At 39.3% G+C, this 27,211-nt stretch overlaps 2 protein-coding genes across 2 annotated transcripts in view; both read right to left on the minus strand.

The window, feature by feature from the left end:
* LOC138763284 (interactor of HORMAD1 protein 1) overlaps positions 1-27,211 on the minus strand; it is a 259,345-nt gene that overhangs the window by 167,369 nt on the left and 64,765 nt on the right. The gene's annotated exons all lie outside the window — the stretch shown is intronic.
* On the minus strand, positions 7,156-7,675 carry LOC138762663 (small ribosomal subunit protein uS10-like). Its single transcript, XM_069936266.1, has one exon. It carries the CDS (start codon positions 7,556-7,558, stop codon positions 7,199-7,201), a length of 360 nt encoding a protein of 119 aa, XP_069792367.1. The 5' UTR covers positions 7,559-7,675; the 3' UTR covers positions 7,156-7,198.

The following is a 27,211-nucleotide window of genomic DNA, read 5'->3' on the forward strand; positions in this document are numbered from 1 at the left end:
CACAGCCTACCCATCCAGTTATACTGCCGGACACTTGGTCACGCTATGATGTAGCAAACTCAGTGTAAACGGGGGACGTCGATGAGGAGGTGTAGCTACGGACGGAGTAATGTAGGAGAGGTCATTGGCAGTGACCTCTTGTGTGGCAAGCCAGACAGCAGCCATGTGGCAATCACTACACCGAGAAAGGAGAGGCGATGTATTATGCATGCACTTTCACTGGGTGAGCGGGACATCACATACCACCTTAAGTAATCTATGCCATAGGTGTTCTGTGATTAGTAAGAAATCACTTAAGGTGGTATGTGAGTGGAAAGAAAAAAGGTTTGAAAACCATTATTTTAACCGTACCTAATTGACTTGCTATGTGCACGGTTTCATAACTCCAAAGGAAATGGGCCAATTACAATTTTTCTCAAGCAAAATATTTCAGTAACATTTGGGTCTAGAACAGTTCCCAACCTTCTCTTTCCACTCACATACCACCTTAAGCAATCCTTTACTAATCACAGAGCACCGATGGCATGATATGTAAGTGAAAAGAAAAAGTTTGAAAACCACTCCTGTAGAACAATAATCAATAAAACAAACTATCATTTGCAAGATTGTATTTGACAGTTTTCGGAACTAAGTTTTCACAGGCAACATTTTCAGAGTTACATTAAACAAGCTAGTGGAATACAAATTAGATCCTACTCTGGTCAAACCAGACTTCAAGACCTCAATTAATAACACACCTGCTTAAAAAAGAGTTGCAACCTACGTTCAATGCAGAAAAGTGCTGAAGAAACTCAGCAGGTCACACAGTGTTCTTTATGTAGCCAAGTTATGTAACCAACTTTTCAAGCCTGGTCCCTTTGTCAAGGAATGTGCAAAAAGCAGGCAGGTGCCTGAATAAAATAGTGGGGGAGGGGCTGGGGGAAGAGAACAGACCCACAGGAAAAGAAGTCATACAGGTGGGAGGGCAGAAGAGAGAAAAGCTAGGAAGTGATAGAGTGTAGGAAATAGCTCTCTGAATGGAGAGGGAAGGGGGGTGGGGATCTAGAGGAAAGCAGTCAGAGAAAGAAAGAGAGAGACAGTGGAGGAGCCTAATGGAAATCAGAGAAGTTGATGTTAATTCCATCTAGTTGGAGAGTGCCCAACTGTTTGAATCATATATTTTAAAGGCTGATCATAAAATAAAATTAATTATAAATATAAATACAGTAAAACCCCTGTTATCCGGAATTCAAGCAACCGGCTGCCTCAAGCAGCCAGCAATAAAAAAATCATGAAAAATAAATAGAAAAGAAATAAGAAAGTTTAAAAATTGGCACATCTCATCATTAGTTCACTAATCATGCAACACCCAATCTCAAGCAACCACAAATCCGACATCTATCAATTCCCTTAGCTGCTGCATACCAGGGGTTTTACAGTATTACTCAGTGTATAAAACATTTGAATATTATTGTGTAACAAGTAATAGACTTACCTCTGCTTCAGTTTCTCACTTGGCCATCGGAAACAGGTAAATGAAAAACAAAATATATAAGACATCCAATTTTCACCAAATGCTTTGTAAAAACACAGGCCTCACAGCATCCACAGGAGGTAAAAATGTATAACTGATGTTTTGGGTCTGAGCCCTTCTTCAAGGATATTTTCATTACAATCAAAGCATCTGCAGACTTCTGTGTTTCACTCCACTAGTGCAGATCTGTGAGGCTACAATATGCACCAATGATTGTGGAATTTTGCATTGCAAATATACCTGTTAAATGTTATTAATGGAATATTTTAGAGTTTCCATTTTCTGAACTCAGCCTTCACAAGCAAGATTTTCTAAGCCCAGGATAAGCAAGAGAGTTCAATGAACAAAGCATTAAAATATACTGATTTTATTGTGGATTCCTTTATATTCAAAATAGATTGTGAAAAATAATTCCCTTTGAAACTCGATTTTATACTGCAGTTCAATATTGATGCTTTGCGTATTGTGCGAAGAATACATTAGATTTTCATATACTACTAAATTATTCAATATTCTTCAATTACCAGTAACGTTAAATGTTCACCAATCATATTTCACTATAAGATTGCTACTTTTATGTTTGGACCAAAACTGTTGAAACCTTATTCTAATAATAATGATCCTGATGCTGGATTAAAACGGGAAATACTGAACTACACAGGTCAGGCAGCATTGGTAAGAGACAAATGGTTTACATTCAGGCTGATCACTTGTCATGACAATTTTCAAGTGGACATTCATATCTAACAAACAAATAAATCGGATTTTCAATTTGTATTGACCAGTTTGGGATGGAAAGCAGCAAGTTTTTCGAAACATTATTATTTTTGAGTATATAATCATGGATGACTGAAGGAAATTGTACTGAGCAGGATTTCAAGGGTAAAGTTAAACTGACATCCTGTTTGCCCATTCAAACATTAAAAGAGCAAGTATTTAAGGAGCTGGAGATTTACCTAATGTCCTAGCTAATTACATTATCACCATTATAGAATATCTAACAATTGATCTAATTTGTTATTTTGTAAGGTTTTGTGTGCATATTGCTTTTAAAGTTTTTGAAACTAATTGTTAATTACAACAGAATCTTTAAGTAATCCATTAATTCATCATTAAAGTTATGAATATAATACAGTAAATGTATCTGATATTTGCTACCGTATTAACTTTACACAGCAAATTTAATGAAAAGTGTGTCTTTAAAATTAATCAAAATATGCACTTCACATCTTTATTTTATCTGTATTGCTATAATTGTATTAGTAGTCAGGGCAGAACCCTAATAATCATAGGGTAAAATGAATGCAAATTCCCAAAAGTTACAATTTGTACCTGATTTAATTTTCATATTTGCATTGATATTCCAATTCAAAGTTTAGAATGAAGCTGTAATTAACCACCATGTGTATTACGAAGGGTTGTGGCTGTCATGCGACAGCACGTCCTCCCCTACGTGCCAATCAAGGGTTGGTTCCACCCCACCCATTAGTGCACACCTGGACTGTACTCTCCAGCCTGCCTGTACTTGGTCTTGGGTATCCTCCAGCCTGCCTGTACTTGGCCTTGGGCATCAAGCCATTGGTCCCTTGCAAATTATCTGGGCTGGACCCTACAGCACTATAAAGGTGCCATGTGTTTTTTTTTGTTTTCTCTCTTTGCTGGCTTGGGTCCACTGTGCTTCACTCCAGGCCTAGAAGTGTGGAAGGGTGCTGGAGAAACTGTTGGTAAGATGTGCCCTGTTAAAAGGGTTGGAGCATTTAATTAGCGTCCCTTGCAGCATAGAGCCATGTCTGCACTGAGTCAAGGGGTGGTGGGGTATTGTAGTGATTTTTTTTCCTTGATCATTGTATGTTCCAGTGTGTGTGTGTGTGTGTGTGTGTGTGTGTGTGTGTGTGTGTGTGTGTGATTTGCATCTCTTACCATTTCCCACACTTGCCTTCTGTAAATAAAATCCTTTCCCATCAAAACTGTGTGTCCAGAGACCTTGCCTTTGAGACTTAACAAACCTGTTTCCTCACTCGCAACACAATGGAAATGTATTTTTCTAAGGAGAGATATAAAAAATGACACTCGCGATACGTAGTGGTTAGTTTTCCAATCTACTGTGTTTGGCTTCTGACTGTAACCAGGTACTATTAGTTGGCATGTGATTGGCATTTCATTTAAGTGCTATGTTGTACATAAATTTAATTTCTTTTTGGGTATAATAACACTTAACATGTAAATAATGTTTTGTATCACAACTGTGGAAGTGAAATTTTGTAATTTAAACCAACAACACATGCGTAATGGAATATTTTAGAAATGTTTTTATAAACTTTATTTAAAATTTAAAACCACAAAATAAAAAATTACAGTATTTCAAATTTAGGTGTGTGTTGGTGTGTGTGTGTAAAAGAAACCCTCTATTATCCTTCTCTTTTCCCTCCTCCCTCCAACTCCCTACAAATGCAAGAAAAAAGAACAGGATAAGATGACCACAACAGGAGTATTTCACTTTTCAATATCTTTTGGAGACCTCTTAGAGAAAGGGAATGTTTGAGATTTATTTAAATATTAATACACACATTTTGCAAATATGGGCACCATATTTTCCAAAATGTATGGTATTCTTAAATTGTAAGTAATTTTCTCAAGTAGTATACAACACCTAACTTCTGCATACCATCTATCTATTCCCAAATCGATATCAGATTTCCAAGTTGTAGCAATACATTTTCTAGCTATTGCCAAAGAAATTTAAACAAATTTTACTTGATACATAATCAGTTTTAATTTAGGTTTAACCCTTCTAATATCTCCCAGTAAAAATAGCATTGGATCCTGTGGGAATTTTACCCTGTTATTCATTCCAATAAATTACTTATTTCAAACCAAAAAGGTTTGACTGTGGAATACTGCCAAATTGAATGCAGAAATGTACCAATTTCTTGTCCACATCTTAAACATATTTTAGAAATAAGTTGAAGCACCGTAATATTTTCCTCAATTTGTAACTTCCACTTTAAATTTGTAATTAAATAATTTACGTGAATAAAGTGGACATTCCAGATTTTATTCTAGGTTATTTATGGTCCTGGGGATGAGCAGCGCTTGAGAGAAGCTAATGGAGTATATCACAACCAACATAGCACCTGCAAATTGTATTAAAGTATTATTTAATAGCAATTCAGGTACTGTCCTACCATTTGATCATAGTTGTCAATGCTTTGAAGCAACATGGGTGGATTTTGAAGTGTAGAATTGCCTAAAAGGAATGCTAAAAGTAGAGACTGCATGCAGCAGCCCCAAATGCCTAACCTGCAGACTGAAGCCTGAGCCTCGTCTGATCCTGTCTCCTCTGGCAGCCCACTTTCAGACCAGAAAAACCAGGTTACTGACTTCAAATAATTCATAAAGAAATTATAGAGACTATTAAAACAGAAATAAGAATACACATTAGAGAATCAATGGCTGCCCTTAAGGCGGAGCTACAGACTGTAAAAATGCATATCCTGAAGAGCGTCTGATATGGGTTAATCTACACAGCCCGACTATGGACCACTTACAGTGATGAGGCAAAGGAGTTCCTCTTGGATAAAGAAACAAGAGTATATGTCAAGACGTTGAAATAACTGATTAAATCACGAGTGCAATGGGGTGCTGCGACTTGTTGGGCATTCTATTTTAATCTGCAGTTACCGAACTTGTTTAGATCGTTAAGGTAGAATTCCAAAACTTGTACAATACGGCATTACTACTGTTAAATTTATATGCAGATTTTTTGGGCTGAATGACATAGAACTGATTGAGAATGCCTTGCAATATGCCTCTAAATCAAAGTTTGCAGGAGGGATAGTTATGTTTCTTTTCTACTTAAGGTCACTCTCTGAGTCCTTGACATTTGGGGGCAAGGACTTTTGGACCACGTGGATGCAAAGTGTTATCTCCATGGCTTAATCTTAATGTGGAGATGAGTGTAGTAAGTATGTAGGTGTGTATGCAGTTTTGTTTGTGTATGTTGGGTGGGGCAGGTTGGAGAGGGATCTTGGCACTTAACACTCAATTAGGATGTTACAGTCCACAAAATCTAAATAATCTGATGAATCTGCACAATCTGGCATGAGGACGCCTGTCAGATTTCTCAGTTGGAATGTCAGAGGAATGGGAAACCCTATCAAAAGTTTTCTTCCATCTGAACTGATATAAAACCTGATATAGTATTTTTTTTCAGGAGACTCACCTTTGGAATAAAGACCATTTAAGGCTACGAGGCCCATGGGTAAGTAAGGTTTTTCATTCCAATTTCAACTCTAAATCATGAGGGGTAAATTTCCAAAAAATAAAAATATCCAATTTGTACCATCTAATATGATAGCAGGCAAAACTGGTAGATAGAGTAGCAGGTAAACTTTTGCAGAAACAGGTGATATTGGTCAATGTCTATGCACCCAACTTCGATGACATCACATTTGCCAACACACGATTAAGTAGGCTTCCATAATTAGATAACCACTTGGTAATTTTTAGGGGGGATTTAAATTGTATACGGATCGGTTTTAACCCCATCTAATCCCCGCAGCACTTCCTGATCTGCCATGGCCAGGTCATTCTCCATCTTTGTGCTACAAAACAGCCTGATTAATCCTTGGAGATTTAGCAATCCCTCAACATAAAGTTTTCATTGTTTCCCCTATTCTAGGATAGACTGTTCCTTTTTAGATGATTCTCAATCCATTTGTAGTTTTCTTGGATTATTCTAGTATTCAGATTTCTGATCATGCACCATTATTATTAGACCTTCAACTACCCAATCATCCATTAACCCTCTGCACTGAAGATTTAATGCTCTTCTTATTACAGAAAAAAATGTTGTGAACATTTATCAGACTTTAGCAGTGATTTCCTCGCTCATAATCAAAAACAGTCAACCGCCTATTCACTACTAAAGAGTTAATTGAGGGGTCAAATAATTTCATACTCCGCTTCATTAAATAAGAAATCCCTGCCAGAATCAATGCACTAACATTGCTCTTAGTGAAATGGAACAACACTAAGCAGTTTGTCGATCCCCAGAATTATACAAGCAATATTTGATTTACAGTGGAATTTGACCTTCTGGCAACTACACAAGCTGAGCGGAAAATAATGCAAATTCGTGGTTCACATGATGAACACGGGGGAAATGGCAAGCTGCCTATTGGCCCACCAACTGAAACATCAGGCTGAATCAAGGCTGATCCCAAAATTAGAGCCCCCTGCAATAACAGAACATCTGATCCCATGGAAATCAATGCTGCCTTAATATCTTTCTGCTTGACACTCTACAAATCGGAATACACTTCTGATGACAGTAAAATGAACCAGTTTTTTTAACAATTATACAACTCCGGTCATTGATCCCCAACCAGGTTAAGGAACTGGATGCCTCACTCACTTTGGATGAGATTGAACTGTCAATTAAAGCAATGCATTTTCTGATGGATTTCCAATGGAATTTCATAAAACATTTAATGATAAACTAGCCCTATTATTATTATCAGTGTTTATTGAAGCACTGGAGTGAAGAGTTTTACCAACTACTTTAACCCAAGTATCAATAATTTTCCTCCTGAGGAAAGAAAAGGATCCCACATCATGCAGCTCCTATAGGCTGCTATCTCTTTTTTTTTACTTTATGATTTTTTATTGCATTTCTGTGGACATTTAAGCATCAGCTATAGTAACCTCTACTTCAACACCAGGTTCAATACTGATGGAGGTGATCTGTTTCACAATCTCAGATGGACTGTGCAAATCAATCAGGCGTTTATGGATCCGCATTTGGAAACAATCCCAGGTTTTCGAACCTTCGCCACAAGGAGTTTTTCTCGTTGTAATACGCAAAGTCTTGGTGGGTATTCGAACAGGTCCCTTGACTTTGAGGTTCTTTTCTTTGGCACCACAAATTAGATCAGCACAAACCTTCTCAAGTGATTTTACATTCCGGCTGGTCAATGTAATTCTGATACTATGGATTGCAACCTCCTGTTCTACAGGTGCTTTGCCAGCATCTTTAAATGCCATGGGGACTTCCTGACCGACTTATCCGTCGACTTTTTCGGTTGGAACTTCGAAAATGAGCAAACAGCGGTGAGTCAGGACAAGGCGATCAGGCACCGAGCTCGCACGCCGCCACAGCAGAAAAGCGGCTGCTATCTCTTCTTAATGCTGATGTCAAAGTGTTAGTCAAGATCATAGCATCTTGACTAGGAGTGTTACTAAAGATCATATATAAAGTGCAGAATGATTTCATAAAACGGCATTACTTGTTTAACATTCCACACTCTTCAACATCATTTTCTCTAAACCCCCAACTCCAGAAGTTGTAATTTTGCTTGATGCAGAAAAAAGCCTTTGATAGGGTAGAGTGGAAATATCTTTTTGCAGTATTAAAGAAATTTGAATTTGGTAACATATATCTCCTGAATTTGCTTTCTCTACACTGTACCACAAACATCTTTTCACACAAACAATATTCACTCTGACTATTTTGCATTGGATCATGGTACCTGACAAGGGTGCCATCTACCTCCTCTTATTTTTGCCATTGCAATCGAATCACTATCAATTATGTTACAGTCTTCCCCTACCTATCAAGTCTGAAATGGACTTGAAAAGAAAGTTTTATTGTATGCTGATGACATGCTGTTGTTTATAACAGACTTGCAGAGAAGCACTCCCTCAAATCTATCTATTCTGGAGAAGTTTGGCTCTTTTTCAAGTTATATATTGAATCTTCAGAAGAGTGGTTGTTACCCCATCAACAGAACAGCTCCGCAACTTAGCCAATCCCACCCGTCTTTTCAGTTTAGTCAGTCAGGTTTCAATCACATTCTTCATTATTTTTTCGTTGAGTATATTTTTAAAAATTTTCCATATATGTAGTAATCAATCATTTATATAATACACGTTCCAAAAATAAAACAAACTAAAAATTACACATGATGTTATTTACTCCCCTCCCTCAAAATAACCAATATAAAAAGTACAATATAGTCATATAAAATAGAAGAAGAGAAAGAAAAAGAAACTTTCAGGATTGAACATAGGGATGTCATCTAATACACATTAAGAAAATTCATTAATTCAATTCACAGGAGAATCTAGCAGGACCAGAGGCATAGGAAGGACAATTTTACAAATTTAAACCTAATATTTAGGTACACGGCTGCCAAATTTGCAGAAACAGTATATTTATTTCTTTTTTAAAAATATTTTCTTTAAAATATAGATACCATGATACTCACACACATGCGTACTCACACACACACACGCATACTCACACACATATACACCTCCCCCAACCCATACCAATCCCATATCCCCCCCCACCCATATCTATGCAAAAAAAGAAAGAAAAAGAGAAAAAGGAGATATAACCCACGATAACATAATTAAATACCAAGACCACCACAGCATGGCTGGAGAATTCACAATTTTAAACCTATATAATCCAAGTAAGGGCTCCAAACTTTCCTAGAGAAAATATAGGATATTTATTTCTCAAACTAGATGTAATCTTTTCCAAAGAATACAACTTTGAATTTCTGCATTCTATCTTGCCCAATCATATATCTTATTTCCAAGTCACTACAGTACATTTCCTTGCCACCACTAATGCAACTTTAACAAACTCCAATTGATATATTGATAATTTTAATTTGGTTTTGTTCCTTCAACATTTGCCAATATACATCTGGATTTTGCGGAAATACGACACCTGTAACTTGTTCTAAAAAAATCCCTAAGTCCATCCAAGAAGGACTTATCTTAGGACAAGACCAAGTTGAATGCAAAAAAAGTTCCTACATCTTCACCACACCTAAAGCATTGGTCTGATAAATCTGATTTCATTCTATTCACTTACTGTGATGTAAGATTTAACTTCTGTGTAAAAAAAATTATACTGAACTAATCTATACCTTACATCAATAGTATTAGTCATACAATCTCTACATATATCTGTCCATCTTTTTTCTTTAATTACAACGTTCAAAATAATTCCCACCTCTGTTTGGATTTATGAACTCCATGCTTAGGAGTTCCTACTTGTAATAAAGAGTATATGATAGATGTAAACTTCTTAATAATTCCTCTCCTATCAAGTTCTACTTCAGTAAATTCGACAACAACATGGTTCATCCTAGCCTATCCTTCAAATTTGCTCTTCATTGAAAATAACAGAAAAAAATGTTTTGAGGTATTCCATATTGATTTCTCAATTGCTCAAATGACATTAATAACAATTGTTCCATAACAATTTTCAACATTTATAATCCCCTAACAAAATCAAATATCCAATAATTTATTATCTTTTGAAAAAGATGTAAGAGAATTTTGAATCAAGGGCATTTTGGGCAATAAATGTCCTCTTGCACCAATTTTGTAATTTATTTTATGCAAAATATTAATCAAATACTTCAACAATGGTGTTTATTTATCACCAACCATCAATTTTGCATCCCATTTATATATAAATTCTTCTGCTTTTCTCTCACCTATTTTATTCAATTCTATTTTAACCTATGTTGAATTTTCTTTTCTTTCAAATAAAAGTAAGATATCTTATTTGTGTTTTTTTTTCTTTGGCTTGGCTTCGCGGACGAAGATTTATGGAGGGGGTAAAAAGTCCACGTCAGCTGCAGGCTCGTTTGTGGCTGACAAGTCCGATGCGGGACAGGCAGACACGGTTGCAGCGGCTGCAGGGGAAAATTGGTTGGTTGCAGTTGGGTGTTGGGTTTTTCCTCCTTTGCCTTTTGTCAGTGAGGTGGGCTCTGCGGTCTTCTTCAAAGGAGGTTGCTGCCCGCCAAACTGTGAGGCGCCAAGATGCACGGTTTGAGGCGTTATCAGCCCACTGGCGGTGGTCAATGTGGCAGGCACCAAGAGATTTCTTTAGGCAGTCCTTGTACCTTTTCTTTGGTGCACCTCTGTCACGGTGGCCAGTGGAGAGCTCGCCATATAACACGATCTTGGGAAGGCGATAGTCCTCCATTCTGGAGACGTGACCCATCCAGCGCAGCTGGATCTTCAGCAGCGTGGACTCGATGCTGTCGACCTCTGCCATCTCGAGTACTTCGACGTTAGGGATGAAAGCGCTCCAATGGATGTTGAGGATGGAGCGGAGACAACGCTGGTGGAAGCGTTCTAGGAGCCGTAGGTGGTGCCGGTAGAGGACCCATGATTCGGAGCCGAACAGGAGTGTGTTGACACTCACCAAAGCCTTTGACACCGTGAGCAGGAAAGGGCTTTGGAAAATACTAGAGCGCATCGGATGTCCCCCAAAGTTCCTCAACATGATTATCCAACTGCACGAAAACCAACAAGGTCGGGTCAGATACAGCAATGAGCTCTCTGAACCCTTCTCCATTAACAATGGCGTGAAGCAAGGCTGTGTTCTCGCACCAACCCTCTTTTCAATCTTCTTCAGCATGATGCTGAACCAAGCCATGAAAGACCCCAACAATGAAGACGCTGTTTACATCCGGTACCGCACGGATGGCAGTCTCTTCAATCTGAGGCGCCTGCAAGCTCACACCAAGACACAAGAGAAACTTGTCCGTGAACTACTCTTTGCAGACGATGCCGCTTTAGTTGCCCATTCAGAGCCAGCTCTTCAGCGCTTGACGTCCTGCTTTGCGGAAACTGCCAAAATGTTTGGCCTGGAAGTCAGCCTGAAGAAAACTGAGGTCCTCCATCAGCCAGCTCCCCACCATGACTACCAGCCCCCCCCCACATCTCCATCGGGCACACAAAACTCAGAACGGTCAACCAGTTTACCTATCTCGGCTGCACCATTTCATCAGATGCAAGGATCGATAACGAGATAGACAACAGACTCGCCAAGGCAAATAGCGCCTTTGGAAGACTACTCAAAAGAGTCTGGAAAAACAACCAACTGAAAAACCTCACAAAGATAAGCGTATACAGAGCCGTTGTCATACCCACATTCCTGTTCTTATTTGTGTAGCTTGTTATGAACTAACAACCCTTTTAATTTTTTTGTTTGGGACTAAAGGGACAATTCACCAGACAATGGTAAATTCAAAATAATAGTTTTTATTAAACTATTAATAACATAGCATTTCTTACTATTCTCTAAACTTAACTCAGAATTTATGCATAAATGTATGTGTGTAATTAAAGCCCCACTCTGAAAAGTCAATTTTTAAAAATTTCAGCATAATTTTAGACTTGCTTGAAGATCTTAAATTCTCAATTTATAAATAATTATAAAACACTATAAAACATATCTTCAGGTCTCTTTACACAATTTTTTTGAAGTTTTGAGAGATATTCTTTCAATACAAGTGACCATCTTTTCAGCCACCAATGTACTTCCTGTGAAAAGGAAAATACAATTCCTGTCTTCCCTGGATCAAATCTTCTTTTTACTGAAGATTTTGGAATCTGTTTTCCACATGAAGAATCTTCCTTCTTCAAAGAGACAGCGAATGTGGCTATATTCTTTCACAATGAATTTACAAACCCAGTCAAGTGTTAAAAGAAATAGGTATTTTCTTCCACGATTAATTAATATACCCAGACAAAGGTTAAATGAAGTGGCATATAGAAGATGACCCAGTAGAAATCTGTCCTCTTTTCCAAAGAGATGGTGAAGTGGTCTTCCTTATTTCAAAAGCCACTTATTCTGTATTCCCCTTTTCCAGGAGAAACACACAACAGCACCTATTCTGATTATTGTAGTTCAACCTTGTCTTTCACAAGGTTTTGACTTCTGTACTCTCCAAACTGAACTTTTTTTCTCATTTCAAGGATATATTTCCTGCGCATTTCTCATGTCACATCATTTCTGTCTTTAAAGCTCACAAGGTCTTTTGACACAAATGTACTAAAAGCATTTAAGTTCACTTGTGTCTCTGAAAAGTCTATCTTTCTCAGAACTAAAATGACCGTGTATTTATACAGGTGCTTCTGAACTAACACCTATTGTTTCCAGCACATAATACAATCCTTTTCAACTTCTTGATTAACTTCAATAAGCATCCACTTTCATCAAAAACTGGCTTCTGTCTTCTATCTCAAAGAACCATATGTGTTTAAAATGCTAATGTGTTGTATTTGTGCCCCTGTAACCACCCAAACTAACTTATTAAACCATATCCAGTCAAATATAGTTTTAACATTAAGGATTCATATTTACACAGATCCATTACATACTTGATGATAATTTTTGAAATTAGGAAGCTGTAAGCCTCCCAATTCCTATTTCCATGTTAACTTCTCTATCGAAACTCTTGAAATTTTTTCCTTTCTAGAAGAATTTCCTTACATATTTATTCAATTCTTGGAAAAAATGTTGAAGTATTAAAATAGGTAATGTTGAAAAAGATGTTGTAATCTTGGGAATATATTCATCTTAATACAATTAAGATGAATATATTCTCAATAAAGTTATTGTTAAATTAATCCATTTTTAAAATCCTCCTTAACCTTTTAAAGTAATAATAAATAATTCAATTTATATGAATTTTTCAAATTGTTATCTGCGCAAATGCCTAAATATTTAATACACACTTTTGGCCAATTAACAGGGTATCTCTTTGACATTGGGTATAATCATCTTCTGTTAATGAGATAATTTCACTTTTGTTGGGTTTGTTCCAGGGAAGGTGGGACCTGTTCTGACAGGACAGTTTCCATCTGAACTGGAGGGGGACTAGCATTCTTGCAGGTAAGTTTGCTGGTGCTGCTCTGGGGGTTTAAACTAGATTTGCGGGGGGAGGGGAACCAGAGTGATAGACCAGATAGTTAGGTGGAGGACTGTAAGGGTCATGTGAAGACTGTATGTAAAGTCAGAAAGCAGAGGTTTGTACATGATAGAAATGATCTCAGATGTATCCATTTCAATGTGAGGAGTATTGTTGGTATGGCAGATGATCTTAGGACATGGATTTGCACGTGAGATTATGACATTATTGCTATTAGTGAGATTTGGCTGCAGGAAGGGCAGGACTGGCAGCTCAATGTTCCAGGGACCTTGACAGAGAGAAGTGTTGAAATTGCAGGAGCCCTGGCAGATACCTGTATATTCAAAATGTCCTTAGCCATGGGTGAGTTGCTGGAGGATTTGAGGGAAGCTCATGATTTCCCGCTGTTTAAGAAAGGCTCCAAAAGTAAACTAGGTAACTATAGGCCAATAAGCTTGATGTCAGTAGTCGGTAAATTATTGGAAAGAGTTCTGAGAAATGGGATATATAAGTATTTGGATAGCCATGTGCTGATTAAGGACAGTCAGTATGGCTTTGTGCACAGTAGGTTATGTTTAACAAATCTTGTAGAGTTTTTCAAAGAAGTTACCAAGAAGGTAGATGAAGGAAACACTGTGGATGTTGACTACGTGGAATTTAGTAAGGCCTTTGACAAGGTCCCACATGGGAGGTTAGTTCAGAAGATTAAGGCATTGCGTATCCATTTAGGGGTTGTAAACTGGATTTGAAATTGGCTGTGTGGGAGAAAACAGAGAGTGGTAGTGGATGGCTGCTTCTCAGACTGGAGGCCTGTGACGAGTGGTGTTCCTCAGGGATCTGTGTTGGGACCATTGTTGCTTGTTGTCTATATCAATGACCTAGGTGATAACGTGGTAAATTGGATCAGCAAGTGTGATGGGAGGCATTGTGGATTGTGAGGAAGATTTTCAAAGCTTGCAGAGGGATCTAGAGCAACTGGAAAAATAGGCCACTAAATGAATTATGAAGTTTAATACAGATAAGTGTGAGCTATTGCATTTTGGAAGAGAAAATCACTGAAGGATGTACACTGTAAATGGTAGAGCACTAAGGAGTGCAGAGGAGTAAAGAGACCTGGGGATACAGGGTGAAGGTGGTGTTGCAGGTGGACAGGGTTGTAAAGAAAGGTTTTGGCATCTTGGCCTTTATAAATCAAAGTATTGAGTATAGGAGTTGTGATGTTATGTTGAAGTTACACAGTGGAACCCCGATTTAATGTGTCCTGATTTAACAGAAATTAGGATACAATGCGATAAGTTATTGGTCCCCTTACCCTCCACGTTCCATTCTTTGAGGTAGTATGTTAAGTGAGGCCATTTTAAAAGATGCAGCAGCAGGGATGGCCACCCTGTGTGGCAGCAGATGTTTAGAAGTGTCACATCTAATTGATTAAGGTAAGCACAATAATGTTTATCTTGGTGGGGAATTCATTGCATTGATGGGGGGGGGGTTGTGTGTGTCTGTATTGCTGCGAACAGGGGGGGTGTGAGTGCTGCCGCGAATGGGAGGGGGAATGGGTGCTGCCGTGAGCAGAGGGTAGTGGGTTCTGCCACGAACAGTGGAAGGGGGAATGGGTACTGCGCAAGCAGGTGGGAGTGAGTGCTTCTGCGACCGGAGGGGTGGTGGGGTGAGTGCTGCCGTGAGTAAGGTGGGATGGTGGGGTTGCTACCATGATTGAGGTTTGTATATATTGTACACAGTAGTGAAACCCCGATTTAGCACAACCCCACTTTTTCACAACGTGAATTTTTTTAGGACCGCAACCGTATAAGAAATTAGTGATGGCAAATTTGGAATATTGTGTGCAGTTCTGGTCACCTAGCTACAGGAAAGATAGCAATAAGATTGAGAGAGTGCAGAGAAGATTACTAGGATGTTGCCGGGTCTTCAAGAGTTGAGTTACAGGGAAAGATTAAACAGGTTTGGATTTTATTTCTTGGAATGAAGAAGAATGAGGGGAGATTTGATAGAAGTTTACAAAATTATGAAGGGTATAGACAGAGTAAATGTGAGCTGGCTCTTTCCACTGAGATTAAGAGAGATAAATACGAGAGGACATGGCTTTAGAGTGAAAGGGGAAATGTTTGGGGGAACTTATTCACTCAGAGAGTGGTGGGAGTGTGGAATGAGCTGCCATCTGATGTGGTGGGTGTGGACTCAGTCTTGAATTTTAAGAATTGGATCGATACATGGATGAGAGAGGTCTGGAGGGTCATGAAATGGGAGTAGATTATTAGGACTAGCTAAACCATGGTTGGCACAGACTAGAAGGGCTGAATGGCCTGTTTTCTGTGCTGTAGCATTCTATCCTAATTTATTTTATAAACCCAAAACTGTTCCATATTCTTCAAATTTAACATATAATTTTCATAAAGATGTCTTAGGTTCAGTCAAGTATATTAAAACATCATCTGCAAATAAACTAATTTTATGGTCTTCTTGATCTACCCTAAATTCCTTAATTTCCAAATCACTCCACATTACTTCAGCAAGTGGTTTTATAGATAAAATAGACAAAGCTGGAGATAAAGGATATCCTTGTCTACTTGACCTTGCCAATTGAAACGGTGCAGATATTTGTCTATTAGTCACTACTTTAACTTTAGGATTATTATTCAATGTACAAATCCAGTTTACAAAAATCAATCCAATCCAATTTTTTCCAACACCTTAAACAAAAAATCCACTCCACTCTATCAAACACCTTTTTCTGCATCTAAAGCCACCTGCAACTCTCAATTCTTCTCTTTTTGTGCTAAGTGAATTATACTAAGTAAATTGGCTACATTTTCAGATGACTGTCTCTTTTTAACAAAACCTGTCTGATCCATATTTATTAATTTAGGAAACTGTTTAGTCATTCTATTTGCCAATATTTTTGCAACAATTTTATTATCCACATTTAATAACGAAATTGGTCTATAAGATGAAGGCTTTAAAGGGTGTCTATCTTTTTTAGGAATGCCTTTGAAAATGATTCGGGGAGAGTATGGGTTTCCAAAGTTTGATCTAATACGTCCATAAAAATAGGAATTAATATATTTTTTAAATTCTTTATAAAATTCAAAAAGGAATCCATCCTCTCCTGGAGACTTATTACTCTGTAATGAGCTCATAGGTTTCCTCACCTCTATCTGAATAAAAGGAGCATTCAGTTCAGTTCACTCTTCCAAACTTAATCTAGGTAAAACTATCTGTTATTATGCATTTATTTTATTTTTGTCTTCTAAAGATTCAGAGCTATATAGTTTTGAATAAAAATTCTTAAAATAATTCATTTATTTCTTGTGCTTATAAGTAACAACATTAGTATCCATTTTAATTGCATTAATTGTTCTTGAGACTAGTTCTACTTTTAATTACCAAGCAAGTACTTTATGTGATCTCTCACCTAATTCATAACATCTTTATTTTGTTCTTGTAATGGGTGTCTCTGTTCTGTAAGTTTGTAATTGAAGATTTTTTATTAATTGCCTGTAGTGAACTGCACTGATCCACAAGTGAACCAGGCCCTGGAGGTGCAGGCTTGCACTGGGCTGACATTACAATGGTTCCAGTGGGAGGGGCCAAAAAGGATCATGAGAGTGGTGGTGATAGCTCTTGGAGAGTTGGTTGGTTCAACTCACTCACACCTGTGTGTTTTTTTCTTTCATTTGCTACTCAGCACACTGACCACAGGGGTGACCATGACAGTACAAAATGGCATTTTGGACCCCACAGCGAACAACACGAGCACACAGAACACACTCTCGCTGAAGCTGCCGACCTTTTGGACCTCACAGCTGATAGTCTGGTTCGAACAGGCTGAGCCCCAGTTGCAGGTCAAGCAGATCATTGTAGATGCCACAAGATATTATCATGTGGTCAGTTCACTCGACTAGGAGACTTCCAGATGAATCATTGACTTCTTACATCAGCCACCAGACACCAACAGGAATGAGGCAATCAAGGCATTCCTTATCTGTGCCTTCGGCCTTTCCTGCTGCGAACGAGCGGCACAGCTGCTCCACATGGATGGCCTGGACGACTGCATGCCGTCTGCTCTTATGTACAATTTTCTGGCATTAATGGATGGTCACAGGCCCTGCTTACTGTTCAAACTGATATTTCTCTAATAGATGCTGGACGACATCTGCCTACTTCTCGCAAACAACAACTTCAGCGACCCATGTAGGTTATCAGCCCTTGCGGATGTCCTGTGGCACGCCAAGCAATTTGGCGGGGTGTTCATTGACCTAGTTGCTGTGTCACACCCAGCGACTAGTCTCTCTCCTACTCTACTGAGGAGCAGGAGTGGAAACTTGAACTCAGAGCGGTGGTATTTCTACCTTCAGAAATGGGGTTCTGCCCACTGACGTCCACCTTGCTCCCATCTGGAAAACACCAGAGCTGGCTGATGCTAATGCTGATGGCTAAGATGGCTGGCTGCCGAGACAGCCCCCTTTATCTATGGGACCGGCACTCAGGGCAACGTTTCCTCATGGACACATGGACGGAGGTCAACTTCTTGCCCCTGTCAAGCCGAGACACCCATGCCAGGAAGTCGGGATCTTCCCTCACCACCACCAACAATAGCAGCATATGCACGTACAGGTCCCTGCCCAGACTCAGCATCTGGCGTTTGCTCTGTGGCCTCTCTCCCCACTTCAGACCTTTCAGATGGCAGGACACCTCCTTCAGCGCTGCCACCTGAACGTCCCTTCACGGGCATTTGATTCCACCTGAAAACAGCTTATGCCTCAAGACCTGCAAGATTCTCCTCTGAATTGTAATGAAGAATGTTTTTTAGTATCTGTGTGTCAGACGACATCTCTCTGTGCAATCCTAAAATATTCTTTTTTTTCCTTTTCGATGTTTATACAGCTATATTGTATCTTATATATTAAATGTTCTGAGAGAGGGGTAGGAGTTTGGATATTATACCTACAGGAGATAGGTAAACCTCCTGGCCGGATTCGCCACTTTCAAGTGGCCACCCGACAGCCACATAGGATTACAATAGGCTGCTTTACAGTCAGATATTGTGGCCACATGAAAGTGGCTATGGCAAATTAACTCGTAATATTTGGGCATATGGGTGCCAAATTTGCAAAAGCATATCATAGTTGCGGGTTGTTAGTGAGCACAGCGAAGGGACTGAGACAACAGGCTGTGAGCTTGAGTATCACAACTTTTTTATTTTGAATTTCCCTCTACAGCCTTTAAGTCTGACCTTGATCCCACCACTAATATCCTGGCGCTTGCATCCCGATGATGCAAGTCGTAAGCAACCTTCTGGTCTGGACCAGAAGAGACGGTCCTGTGATGCCATCCTTGCCGCAGCTGCCTCGCCAACCGCGCGTAGCAAGCAGAGCTGGTTCGCCGCTACAAACGTGCATCGCCACACAACCCCCCCCCCCACCCCAGAACTGGCACCGATAGTTTTGGTATGCGACGGGCGTGAGGTGTGCTGTTTTGGCAGCCGCCTTCTATGTACTGATGGGGAGACCTGTACTGGCTTGGACAAGTCCAGATGAGCTGGTTTGAACCGATCCAGTGCGAATAACTCTTCCTTTCCCCCAATATCAAGGGTGAACATCAAAGCGTTCTGTATGGACCTTCATGGTCACTGAAGGGGAATCTTGTGTGCACCTCTGCGCATGAACACATACTTGCAAGGGGACAAGTCCAGGGGGTTGCTGCAGGGTGGGTGACTATGTTGCGACGGCAGGGGTGGTGCAAAGGAGCCCAGTTTGTCATGCAGCCTTTTGAGGATGATGGCGGAGTTAGCATCTTGCTCAGTTTCTAAAGGGATGAATTGGCCAGGTACTACAATGGTGTCTTCATAGACTAGTTTGGCAGAGGAGGCCCCGAGGTTGTCCTTGGACACTGTGCGAATCCCTAGGAGGACCCAGGGCAGTTCGTCCACTCAGTTGGGCTTCTCAAGGCGTGTCATCAGCGCTGATTTGAGATGGTGGTGGAAACAAGCGACTAGCCCATTGGATTGGGGATTTTAAGCTGTGGTGCGATGCAGTTGGGTGCCCAGGAATCGGGAGATCTCTGTCCACAGGGCAGAGATGAATTGCACCCCCAGTTGGTTGTAACATCTGCCCAAACACTGAAGCGGGAAATCCAGGTGGTGAGGAAGGCTCTGGTGCATGTCTTTGTGGAGGCATCAGGAATGGGAATGGCCTCTGGCCAGCAAGAGAACCTGTCCACCACCGTGAGTAGGTAGCACAACTCCCGTGAGACTGGCAGGGTACAATTATGTCAAGATGGACATGTTGGAATCTGCAGGTCGGGTCGTCGAAGTGTTGGAGTTGGTGCTTGGTGTGCCGCTGGACCTTGGCTGTCTCACAATGGGCAGGTTTTTGCCCACTCAGTGACTTGTTTACTCAGGCCATGTGTTACGAGCCCAGAGGACCTCAAAACCCAGCAGCAATAGATATTCACCAAGACAAATGGTTACTTTAAAAAGTTGCTTTTAATTCTCTTTAAACATTAAAACAGGATCACACTTTAACTTTACTAATCTAATTTAACCCCCTTCTAATTCTAAGCGCATGTGTATGTAATGTGTGTGTATGTAATGTGTGTGTAAGTTCAGAAAAGTTCTTTGATTCACAGTCCAATCTCACTTCTCGTTCCTCTAAGTTTACTGGTTGCAGGCAATTCTTATATTGTGCACAGGATTTAACATTTATGAAGTTCACCAGGCTTTGGTGCTTGAAAGGTAAATGGTTATCACTCATTTTTCAGAGAGAGATTTGTTGTTCACTGGTCACCCACAACTGATTCCTTTTAATTAGCCGCTTCAGTGTCTTGCCGAAGAAACTTGCCCCATCAGAGTTTTCCAGATGATAACCTCTTTCTTTCAGGTCACCACAGAGTTCCTTTTGGTTTCTCTTATTTCAAGTGAAACATTAGGCACCAGTCCTTTCCTCTTGTATGAACCACAATAGCCTTGACTAGGCTGAACTCACAGCCCATCTTCCAAATGGGTTTTTTCCAGAAGCTTGCCAGCTTGACCTGTCTAGTCCCAGCTGTTGCTGGTGACCGTAAAACTGCAGAACTGATCTCCCTCTCTCTCTCTGCTTGCAAAACCACATGACCCTCTTACAACAGCAAGCAGCACTCCCAGACAGCCTGCAGCTCCAAACCTACTCCTCCGAGTTCTTTCACCTGTTGCTTTTCAAAACAACAATCCATTAGTGAATTCTCTGGGGCACTCTCCAAAGCTTTTGAAAAGGTTCTCAGAGCCAGATTGTCTAGCTTGAGCAGAGCTCCAGTATCTTAAATGAGATCTGTTTTGAAATGTTTGTATGTGACCTACACTAAAAAAACCTACCTCAATTTATCTCCTTTAAAACATATCTATAATCTGTCACATGTGCCAAACGAATTTTGTGGACTTTAGTCACACTGTGGTGTGGATTGAGGGGTGCGTCAAACTGTGGATCATGTCAAAGACTGTTCTCCATTGGGTGGGAATGAGAGGTCAGGGTTGGCCAGTGGAATGTCGCAAATGAGCATAGTGTCATTGGTGTCAAGTGGGAGGTCTTGGAGCTACAACCCTGTGATTGCAGTTCTGAAGCTGTGTGTGAGAGTTGTCCTGTTTTGTGCCTGAGCCAGATCATTGTAGTTGATGCCTTGCAACATGGTGTTGACTGCTGGCTGGAAAGTGTGTCTGCGACCACATTGTGCTTTCCTGAAAGGTATCCGATAGCAGTGGTGAATTCAGAGACGTAGGATAAGTGTCTCTGTTGCCGGGCAGACCACAAATCAGAGGACTTTGAGAAAGCAAAAGTAAGCAGCTTGTGATCAGTGTAGATGATGAATGGATGCCCTTCAAGGAAGTAGCAGAAGAGGCAGACGGCCAGGTAGAGGGTGAGTAGCTCCCTGTCAAATGTGCTGTACTTCAGTTCAGATGGCCGCAGGTGTCGACTGAAAAAGGTGAGGGGTCTCCATGAGTCATCAACAAACTGTTCAACGACAGTGCCCACTGCTGTGTTGGTCACGTCGATTGTGAGGTGCATCCATTCGTGGATGTACTAGCACCGTTGTGTGGGCCAGGGCCTCTTTGGACTGTTCAAAAGCGGTGTGAGCCTCATTGGTCCATTTGAGCTCCTTCGATGAGCCCAACATTAACATGATGCATAATCTTGGCTGCTGCAGGGATGAATCTGTCATAGAAATTTATCATGCCCATTTACCGCGCAGGCCCTTCAGTGTTGTCAGTCTGGTGAAGCGTCGTATGGCATCCACTTTATCTGGTAAAGGGGTGGTGCCAGCTGTGGTAATTTTGTGGCCCAGAAAGTCTATTTCTGTGAGGCCGAACTGGCACTTCTCCAGGTTAATGGTGAGACCGAACTATGCGAGGCAAGTAAAAAGCTGGCGGAGATACATCAAGTGCTCTGTAGGCGAGTTGCTGGCTACCAGGATGTTGTCAAGGTAGGTGGAAAGAAATGGCAAATCCCTGCCTACCGCATCCATGATGTGCTGGAATGTCTGTGCCGCATTTTCTACACCAAACGGCATGCGTAAGAACTCAAACAGGCTGAATGGGGTGATGATAGCCGTCTTCTGGACATCATCCAGTTGCACAGGGATCTGGTGGTATCGTAGATTAGGTCGACTTTGGAGAAAAGCTTTACGCCATGGAGGTTCACTGAAAAATCCTGAATGTGGGGGACTGGATAGTGGTCTGGCATCATTGAGATGTCTGTAATTGCCACAGGGCTATTGGAACAACGGACGATACCGAGCTCTTCCATGTGCATAAATTCTTCTTTGGCGAGGCTGAGTTTGTCTGGGGTCAGGCGCCAGGCCTATGAATGCAATGGTGGGCCAGTGGTGGCAATATGGTGTTGGACATAGTGCTTAGGTATGGCTGCCGTGAACTGGGGATGCAGAATGGAGGGAAATTCTGTGAGGAGGCGGTTGTAATGGCCATGTTGGGTTTCAATGGAAACAAGTTGGGAGGAAGGCTCATTAGACTTGCCAAGGGGCACCGTGTGGAAAGTCTCAGCATAGACTAGTCGTCTGGCCTGGAGGTCGACAAGTAGGGAGTGTGCCCAGAGGAAATCTGTGCCTAGCAAAGGCTTGTACACTGAAATGGGCATGAAGGACCATTGGAATGTAGTGTCACTAAAATGTTCAGGAATTTGCCTTTTTCCAAGTGTTCTGATGGCTGAGTTTTTGGCAGCATGCAGGGATGGGCCATGGGGTCTCATGCACATCTTGAGCACTCTAAGTGGTATGACACCTATTTCCACTCCCATGACCATGAGGAACCTGTGGCCTGAGACGCTATCCCAGACATGGAGAATGCTATTTGGTCAGCCAGCTGCTGCAGCCACTAACAGCGGCTGGCGCTGTTGTTTCCCAGGAATGAACATGGCTGGCGGCACCTGTGTGCAGACATCCCCAACTTTGGTGATAGAAACACCATCTGGGATCAGACCTCTGTTTTTTGGTGGGACAGGGGTGCTCACGTGGTGGTCTGGATTTGGGTGTTGTCCTCTGTGATGGTCGTGAGACATGGTTGAGTCTATGTCTTCGTGCTTGGAATAGTAGGGAACATCCGCTCACGCCACAACTTTGCACGGGTCGCTGAAATCTTTCCTAATAAAAATAAATCCGGACTTTGTGGAAAAACAATTCTTGTAACTTATTCCAAAAAATTTCGTAAAGCTGCCCGAAAGGGCCTTGCATTAGGACAAAACCAAGTGGAATGGAAACATGTTCCTACATGTTAACCATACCTAAAGCAGTGGCCTGATAAATCTTAATTCAATCTATTCAATTTCAGCAGTGTAAGATATAACTGATGTAAAAAAAATATTGAACTAATCTATATTTTGCATTAGTTGTATTGATCATACAATTCCTACATAAATCTGCCCATATTTACATCAATTACAAAATTCAAATCTGTTTCCCACCTCTGTCTGGACTTTTTTTTTAAACTTTATTTAAGATTTCATAACATGAATAACATATAGGATTACATTTAAAAAAAATTAAGAATAAAATAATAAAATTACAATACAGTATCAGTAATCTAAATAAACTATACCCTCCCCAATAATTATTACACATTAATAACCCAACTCAAATTAGTCCAACCCCCCCTTTCCCACAAAAATAAAGAGTGAAGAATTAATAAAGTTAATAATATATGTGAGAAAAAGAAAAACCCACTTACAAAAAAAAACAAAAACATAACCGATTAAAATACTAACAAAAAGAAAAGTAATTAATACTAAGATATCAGACTTAAAAAAACATATTTAAATCAAACTTAAATGCATATATTTAACAAACGGAGTTAAGATGAAACATATATTTAACTCAAACTTAATATAAAAAAATTAGTAAAGTTAGTAACATTATCTATCAAAAATTCTTAAACAATAATCAATTCTTAAAAAAAAATTGTAGCATGAAAAAAAAGATGAAAAAAAATTTTCTCTATAGAGATAAACCTTCACCAAATATCAACTAACTTCACATCTATCATCATATTAGTCACATAAACCACCATCTTAAATCAAAATTCAAACCTCATTAAGCATTGTACAATTCAATTTTAGTACTCTTCCACTATTTTTCCCCTTTTACTTTTGAATAGTTATCCAATAAAAGCTCCAATACCACATTTAAATATCCCCAATCATAACATTAAAATTCAGATATCCAAATAATAAAAACACATCTACAACAAAATCTATATCTTCAACAAATGGAGCATAAACCACAAACAAAATTCAAGCCTCATTAAGAATTGTACAATTCAATTTATAACTTTCACCATTATTCCCTTCGTTCTATAACTAAAATAGCAAAATAATATACACCAGAATTACCACTCCTTTCACCTTAAAATTAAAGAAAAAATATTTAAAAAAACTTATCCATCCCATTCACATTTAAATTTCAAATATTCCTTATCTACTGAATAAACTTTACAAAAAAAACCACATCAATTTTTAGTTTTTTAAACAATCAAATACTTTCCTATGCCTTTTTTTTTTATAAACAAAAAAAAACCCTTCACTCTTTAATCTAATAATACAAAAAAAAGGAAAAAAAACAGGTAGGAGGTTAAAAATACCCCCTCCAGTCTAAACCGCGCAATGCGGTAACTCCCCAAAAAAAAATGGGTGTGAGATAACTCACACGTAGCAGATGACTTTCAGGAAATAGTGCCTATCCAGTTCTCTCCCCCAACTCTCACTTCATCTTAAACTAACGTCATCATTATTTAATATCCCTTTTTTTAAAAAAAAACATTAGACAAAAAAAAGACAACTCTTATTTTAATCAGCTCCAACTGCCGAGTCATCATTACAACTATTCCTTCTTGGAGCACGGCTCTTTTCTTCCATCTCTTGTCACCTTAGAGATCGCGGCGGACTATGTCTCTGTTGAAACTGAGTAATTGGCAGCTCTTAAGCAAATGCTATAGCTTCCTTTGGAGAATCAAAGAACTTTGGTTGGCAACCATCTTGGAAAACCTTCAAAACAGCTGGATATCTAAAGGTTGCCTTGTAACCTTTCTTCCACAACAACTCTTTAGCAGGATTGAATTCCCGTCGTTGGAACAACTTCTTGACTCAAATCCGCATAGAAGAAAACTCGATTATTTTGAATCATCAAGGGTGATTTTCTCTGTTGTGCATTTCTAATAGCCACTCGTAAAATTATTTCTCTGTCATAATAATTCAAGCAATGAACCAAAACAGGTCTTGGACTTTGACCTGAAATAGGTCTTCTATGCAAGGCTCTGTGAGCACATTCCAGTATTATACCTTCCGGGAAATGTTCTTGACCCAGCACCTGCGGAATCCATTCAGTAAAAAATTTTCTTGGATCTGGTCCCTCCATACCTTCCGGCAAACCAATAATCTTTACATTGTTCCGTCTGGATTGGTTTTCAAAATAATCAATCTTTTTCACCAAATCTTTATTTTGAGTTTGTAAGTCTTCGACCATTTTGGTCATATCAAAAACTTGATCCCGTATTTCGTCTATATCTTCTTCACACGAATTAAATTTATCTCTCACTTCAAGCTTAAAAGCTCCAAACTCAGCCATCTGTTGAGAATGTATTTTCACCAGAGTATTAAACCTAGTACCAAGTTCAGTCATAATCTTGGATAATCCCTGCATTGTATAAGATAATTAGATTCAAGATTCACAAAAATCTTTTCAATTGGAAGAGATTTTGGCTCAACAGATTCCTGCTTCTTCTGCATAACCAAAAGATCTTCTGTTCCTTCCTTCATTCTGGTTGCCTTCCTTATAGTATGACTGCGTGTGGAAACCCCAGCCACAGCCTCTCCAGCAATGACTGGAGGACGCTGGCTGGGATTTTCCCCAGTCCATAATGTATTAAGTTCTCCCAGTACATCAAGTTGTATAAGTTCTTCTATTTCAAAAAATGCAGTTTGCAGCGCCACCTCTACAGTTGACAAATGCCTTTGAGTAACTCTTTGTTCTAAAGGCTGTTTAGTGCCCTCTTTAGGGGGCTCTACTGATGTTACATAGAGCTCTACATCCGAACACTGTACCTCTCTCCTGGGATCCATTTCACGCTGAGTCCCAGTGTCTTTCCTGTAGGTAGGCTCCAAAACTTGAACTTTTGGAAAATGTAGTTTTTTGATGATCTGTTGTCATTTTTTTTTGCTCTTTTCCACCAATTGTACCATCATAAGTTAAATTAATTTAACTAATAATAATTAGTTAAATTAATAACTAATAATAATAATTCTATGCAAGGCTCTGTGAGCACATTCCAGTATTATACCTTCTAAACTTTATCTAAGTTTATTATCTAAACTTTATCTAAACTTTTAAAGAATTTTAACAGGCATTTCTAGACAAAACAATAAGATAGAGTCAGGAGAGGACTGGAAGGCACGTCTGATCCTTACACCATCTTGCCACGCCCCCCCCTCTGTCTGAACTTATAGGAACATAGGAACATAGGAAGTAGGAACAGGAGTAGGCCAAAAATGGCCCATCGAGCCTGCTCCGCCATTCAATACGATCATGGCTGATCTAATTTATGACCTAACTCCACCTACCTGTCTTCTCCCCATATCCCCTAATTCCTCTATCATGTAAAAATTTATCTAACCAAATTTTAAATATGTTTTATGAGGCAGCCTCAACCACTTCCCTGGTTTAGAGAATTCCAAACATTCACTACTCTAATGAACTTCTCATTTGGAATAAAGAATAAGTACACCTAGGCAAGAGCATGGTTGGTCCTAATTTATCCTCCAAATATTCTCTTAATTGAAAATTACAAAAAAGAGTGTTATGAGTTATGCCATTTATTTCTTAATTGCTCAAATGACATTAACTGACCCCTTTCATAACAGTCTTCAACATTTATAATTACCGTGCGATTATCCTTTGAAAAAGATATGAGGATTTTAAATCAAAGGTATTTTAGATGACAGAGCCTCTTACACCACTCTCATCATTTATTTTATTCCAAATATTAATCAGATGCTTCAATAATAGTGTATCCTTATCACCAACTATCAATTTTGATTCACACTCCTATTATTCAATTCTATATTAACCCATGTCGGGTTTTTTGTTTTCGAAAAAAGAAGCAAGAAATCTAATTTGCACTGCTCGATAATAATTTTTAAAATTAGGAAGCTGTAGACCTCCCAATTCATATTTACATGTTAACTTCTCTATAGAAACTCTTGATATTTTACGTAAGGAATTTCCTTACATATTTGTTCGATTCTTGAAAATTTTTGAGGTACTAAAATAGGTATTGTTTGGAAAAGATATTGTATTCTTGGGAATATATTCAGCTTAATACTGTTGACCTTTTTCATTAAAGTTATAGGTAATTTAATCAATTTTTTAAAATCTTCCTCAATTTTTAAGTAATGGTAAATAACTCAATTTATATAAATTT

This window comes from Narcine bancroftii, chromosome 5 (assembly GCF_036971445.1).
Source record: "Narcine bancroftii isolate sNarBan1 chromosome 5, sNarBan1.hap1, whole genome shotgun sequence".
Lineage (NCBI taxonomy): Eukaryota > Metazoa > Chordata > Chondrichthyes > Torpediniformes > Narcinidae > Narcine > Narcine bancroftii.

Coding starts and splice junctions, on each gene's coding strand:
- LOC138762663 (XM_069936266.1), bottom strand. CDS start 7,558: ATGGCATTTAAAGATGCTGGCAAAGCACCTGTAGAACAGGAGGTTGCA.